Source organism: Lolium rigidum, chromosome 3 (assembly GCF_022539505.1).
Source record: "Lolium rigidum isolate FL_2022 chromosome 3, APGP_CSIRO_Lrig_0.1, whole genome shotgun sequence".
In the NCBI taxonomy this organism is placed as follows: Eukaryota; Viridiplantae; Streptophyta; class Magnoliopsida; order Poales; family Poaceae; genus Lolium; species Lolium rigidum.
This window is the reverse complement of record NC_061510.1, coordinates 362480172-362486108: the sequence shown is the minus strand read 5'-3', so window position 1 is coordinate 362486108 and position 5937 is coordinate 362480172. Positions and strand designations below refer to the sequence as shown.

The 5937-nt window shown below is 47.8% G+C and overlaps 1 protein-coding gene across 1 annotated transcript; it reads left to right on the top strand.

Annotated features, from left to right (window-relative positions):
• The first annotated feature begins 890 nt into the window (after positions 1–890).
• LOC124697321 lies at positions 891–1523 on the top strand. The gene has a single exon (XM_047229929.1). The coding sequence runs from the start codon at positions 891–893 to the stop codon at positions 1521–1523; it is 633 nt and encodes a 210-aa protein (XP_047085885.1).
• The last annotated feature ends 4414 nt before the right edge of the window (positions 1524–5937 follow it).

Sequence of the window (5937 nt, the reverse complement as noted above, 5' to 3'; positions counted from 1 at the left end):
TGACAAAACTCACCAAACATGACTTTGGCACATGAGCACCAATGCTCCCGATTTTTAGAAAACATATTTCTGAGATTCAAAAAAATCTGAGCTTAAATCTACACGTACATAGAAGTTTTCTCAATGTACTGTAAAAAAATTCGAAAGAAAATATGTTGTATTATGAATTATATAAAAAGAACAATTTCTGACAAAATATATCCCTATACAGCTATAAATTTGTTTTTTACTGTAGCTCAAAATAGTACAACATAATTTCTACTAAAATTGTGCACGAGTATTCATGCCATGCACGTATGTATTTCATGGAATAAACTTTCTAATTTTTTGAAACATAGAAATACAATTTTTGAATATTTCAAAAACTGGGAGTGCTCATGTGCACCAAATCTGCGTCCCAAACCTCAGCTCTATTCTCAACCAAAGTATTTGTACTAAAAATACTGGATTTCCCTTCACAGATTTTCTGACCCGAACTTGCACAATCCAGTATCTCTTTGAGCTATATTGCATTTTCCCTACCTGCCTGCATAAGAATCAAAGAGTCATCTGCCAATAAAAGGTGAGATCTGCATCACGACACACACAAACTACACTCGCTCTTAGTCGTCCTGAAGCTGCTGATCCGGTTCATATGATCCGAGCAAATAACTGTATTGTCACGAGTGCAGAACAGTAATAGTACGAAGCCACGATCGATATCCCCAAGGAACGCCAACCAGCACCCTTCCACGCCTCCTTGTTCACGTGCCAAGGCAAGGTGAAATATCGGTCACGGGCTCAAACAAGACACGTAAATAAAATGCCTCGACGGGTTCGCTCGATCATGCGTGCACTGTCCTTAGGATCGAATCGAGACATCAATGAGCCACCGAAGCAAAGAAGCGGCGATGAGCCGCCGGACCAGTCGCCCCGATCAGCAGCAGCCGCCGGCTCGTTCCGCCTTCGTGTCGAACAACCCGATCTTCTTCTGCGAAGACGACTCGGCGACTCGGCTCAAACCGGCCGACCTGCACCGCCGCCACGCGGTGCCCGGCACCGTGCACGCGCTCGTCCTCGACGACGTGCCGGCTGCCGTCGGCAAGCCGCTGCCGCTGCCACTGCCGCCGAGCAGGATGCAGAAGCATATCCCGGCAGGCTCGCGCGCAGCAGATTCGACGATCGTGATGAGCAAGCACGGAAGCGGCTGGGTCCTGATGAGGAGGGTCCCCCGTGACGACCCGTTCCTCGCCGCCTACCTGGCCTGCTCCAAGAGCGGCGGCGGCAAGGTCGACGCCGAGCCGGCGAAGCGCCCGCAAAATAGGAAGACCAGAGGCGATGCTGTCCAGGGGTGCGGCATTTGGGGCGGTTGGGCGGCCGGCGCGAAGTACGCCGGAGCGATGTCGTGCAAGTACGGCTGCGACGTCGCCCGTCCTGCTGCCGTGGTGCAGGACTCCGCGGTGCCCAGGCTGCACCTGTCGCGGCAGCTGGTGGTGATCCCGGCGAGGAAGAGGGCCCTGCCACGGGGACGAGCGCACGAATGAGGGAGGGTGCCGGCGGTGCAAACCACGTATATCTTGTCGTCGTCTATTTGCAGTGTGTAAAATCGTGCAAAAGCATGTACATAACTGTGCTACTTCATCCTGAAAGTATTTGGAATTAAAATGTGTCTAATATTATTTATATTAATAATAATTAATATGAATCGGAGAGAGTAATAATCAGATATGTATTATGAAACAAAATGAGTGCAGCATGATTGATCCATGTCACACACTCACACATGTAAACTAACTAGTAAGGGTATGCACACAATGCAAGATCCATTGAAAAGGCGTTTTGAAAAATAAACCGATTTTTAGCTAAACATCGGTGCTTATTTATACTAGACAGATGCCAAATTAGACATTTCTTTTCTATTAATAAGCACCATTGATTAAGAAAATGCTAGGAGCGTCTGAAATATCCGCATGCTAAAAAAACTTTTATGGCGCCTGATTTGTTTGTTTTCTTTGGCACCGCTCAATGAACTGCTTCACTAGTGGCCAAAAAAATCACACGCAGAAATGAGCGATTCACCAGATCCGCTAAAATATTTCATCACAAACAAGTTTCAGTGAAATGCAATAATCTAAAACTAAACATCTAGTCGTCGAACTTGATCTTGGAGTCTGACGAACTCGACGCGGTGGACGAAAACAGATTGAGCCACCGAGGATCTCGTTGTCGATGGTGGCCTTCCATCTGCGTCAGGATGAACGCCTTCCATGCTCGCATCGCCTACCTCACCGCCTTCGCTCGGCTCGCTGCTGCTGTGCAAATAACTCATTGTTGTTGACGACTTTTGGGGGAAGTTTTCGCTCCATGCTGTCATGGCGCGCTCGTCCGCCGCACCGAGGGCGAGCCGACGGTGGCGCGCTAGCGGTGGCGCTGCATCTCCTCGTTGGTGACAAGGCGCGGTAGGGGAGCCAACATCTCCGCTTGGGTAGCGAAGTTGACGTCGTGGAAGTTGTGGCCACCGAGATCCGCTTCGACCATCCGCGCACGCTAAATTTACCCTTTTTTTCCGCGCGGGTACTGCACATGAAGCATCTTTTGCATATTTGTACATGACCTAATGCTCAAGGTCTTTTTTCTTTTTTTTGCTGGTTGACATTTGTAAAATCCTTGACAGCGTTAGTTTTTTTTTAGGATAACCAGAGCCAAAAAAAAAAAAAAAGGGGAATCACCGGAGTCATTTTGTAGCCTTGCGTCATGGTTTTTTCCTTGACCAAGCCCAGCAACTCAAGGCCGAACTGGACTCGCTATTCCAAGTCTCCAACCCGCCTAACATCCCTAGATCTGCTTGGTTCCGTTTGATCTAAGCTGCTTCTTCTTCTCGCAGAAAATAATCACTAACCTAGATCTCCGATGAGCACCCGCCGCCAATTTGTCAACGTACTGGTATCGGGCAGCAGGAAACTCATGTACACGCTGCGGCGCTTCGATCTGAGCCGCAACCAGTTCTTCCATCCAACGGCAGAGGCAGCAGCCGCACATGCCAAAGCGCTGCCGAAAGTTCTGCCTACATGGCCGCCCACGCTGACGAAGACGGACACCAAGTCGGCGGCAGCCAAGAAGAAGAAGTGGCTGGTCAGGACGCCGCCGGCCTTGGTCAACATGAAGCCGTCGATCTGCTCGGCGAACCCCGAGAGCAAATTCAAGATGCACTGCTATCCTCTCACCGAAACGAAGCTCTTCTTCGCCGACAGCTCCGAGCGAATCTTTCGCTTCGACGCCGACACCAGCTGCTTCACCACCATGCCTAGCCTGCACACCCGCAAGCGTTCCCCGTTGGCCCTCTCCGTCCCCACGAATCCCCCGACCACGCCCATCGGACGCGAAGATGCAGGCGAAGGCGGATGCCTCTACATCATCGATGAGACGCTCAGGCCCGGCGACAAGCATGGCGTCCAGTTCGAGGCGATCGTGTACCGCAACCGCGTCAACTTCTTCAACCTCAACATCGGCAACGCCTGGCACTGCGACGCCCTGCCGCTGCCGCCTTACGTCAGCAGCCCGGCTTACGAGCCTGCCCCCATCTGCTCCTACGCCCTGGTCGGCGGCGACACCATCTGTATCTCCACCATGGGCATCGGCACCTACTGCTTCAACACTGTGTACCGCGAGTGGTACAAGGCTGGCGACTGGATGATGCCCTTCGATGGCAAGGCCGAGTATGACCCGGAGCTCGGCCTCTGGTTCGGCGTCTCTGCCGCCAACTTCCACCTCCCTTGTGCCGCCGACATCTCTGGTGTAGTAAAAGGGGAGGAACCGCCGCCGGAGCAAACGCAGATTTGGACAGACATTGACGTGCCAAAGGGGTGGCACCCGCGCCCTAGCCACCGCACCCAAGTCGCTAGCCTCGGCTCCGGCAGGTTCTGCATCGCCGAATTCTTCCATACTTTGGCATCTGACGGCCCGTTCGACCCCCCGCACCCTGATGAGACATTTGCCGTCTTCACCGGCGTGGAGGTAGCGTTGCCCCCCGATGGCAATGGGAATGCCAAATGCGCTACTATGATGAAGCACAAGTCGGTAACTTGCAGGACTCACGTCGCCAACATCATCCACTCGGTGTTCTGATTTATTATTCGGCATATATAGCACGCTCTTAGGCCAACTCTACCTGCTTTATACTTTTTTCTTCATGTACTCTAGTATCTGTTGCGAGAGACCGTATGTATGTTGGGACTTAATTTTATATATAGCACTGCTGCTCTATATTTGAATAATCTCGGGGCACGGAGCCTATATATGTATGAGACTAGTGTAGTATGAATTGTCCCTGATGTTATTGTGGAGCATATGCAGCTTGTATCAAATTTGCCGCCGAGCAACTAATTGAGACACCTGTTTGATGAGAAGTATATATGAACTGTGCTATTGTTAAGTGCTACGAAGAAAAATAAATTGTATATGGGACTGCTGGTATACTCCATCGTTTTCTGACATAGCAGAGGCTAATTTTTCAAATCAGGTTTATCTTACCGGCAAATATTATTTTGGTGAGTTACTTAAGTACTTTTACTTGAGTAGTAGAGTTTTCATGTGGAACTTATTTGCTGATTCCTTTACAATATGCAGGGTTTTGATGTCTTGTATAGATTCAGTTACATTTTCTATCTCCCTTCTATCGGTATAATGTCTTGTCTGTTGCATCAATGTTCATGATATTGACATATCAATCTCTAAACACTTGCTTTGTATGGCAATGCCAAAATGCAGTGCGGTGTTGTAAATAGTACAAGTTTATAACTAAACCTGAGGATGGGTTGAGAACTAAACCATACCTCCACTGAACCCACGTGAGCAATCTCGAACCTAAACAAACCACATTTAATATATTAGTGGAATGCCCGTGCATTGTCGTGACTCTTTACTAGATGCCTAGTGAACACATTTTACACATGTAAAAAATGCATGCAAATATTTAAGTATATTGATGTTTAATTTTTTCAAAAGGTTTACTACGCAATTTAATAAAATGTGCATAAAAGGCAGGAACATACAACATCTGGAATGTTGGCCCTCATCTTCTAAGTTATCCACCCTTGACACGCTTAAGTTATCATCATACAACATCATGAATGTTGGCGTCAACTTCATTTGCATAGTACCTGAGCATGTGAAAGGACACATATGCCGCCTAGAGGGGGTGAATAGGCGGTTAATTTTTTTTCTTAGATGGGCTTAACAAATACGGAATAAAACTAGTGTTTACTTTGTCAAGCTCAAAACTTATATACTATTGTTCACCTATATGCACCAACAACTTATGCTAAACAAGATAAGAAAATATGTGATAGCAAGATATATACTCCCTCTGTTCCATTCTATAGTGCCTATAGTTTTTTGGCACGGAAATTAGCGCAAGAGTATTTTTTACACAAGACCCCTAGCTGAACGATTTTAGATCAACGTAAAATTTGGGAAATCCATATCTTCCTAACTTACCATAACAAATTTGGGAGCTGAACGATTTGGGAGCTGAACGGGGAGGGGGTAATTGAAAAAAGCTAAGCTACAACCTTATATTCTGAAACAAATGCCAAAAATCTATAGGCACTATAGAAAGGAACGGAGGGAGTATAACTTTAAGCACGAAAGCTATCACAAAGTAAAGTTCATAAGTAAAGAGCTCAGGTATAGAGATAATGAGGCACGTGGGAGACGATGATTTATCATGAAGTTCACACTCTTGCGAGTGCTAATCTCCACTGGAGAGGTGCGGTGGGTTAGTGCTCCCGAATGCCACAAGAGGCCTCACCTTGAAGTGTGGTTGCTCGATGCACAATAACGCCACAAAGGTCACACCCAAAGATGCGGTAGTCACACCACACACCGAGCGCCACAAAGGTCTCACCTTATTCTCCGGTGACCCTCACCACAAAGACAATAGGTCACGGTTCCACTAAG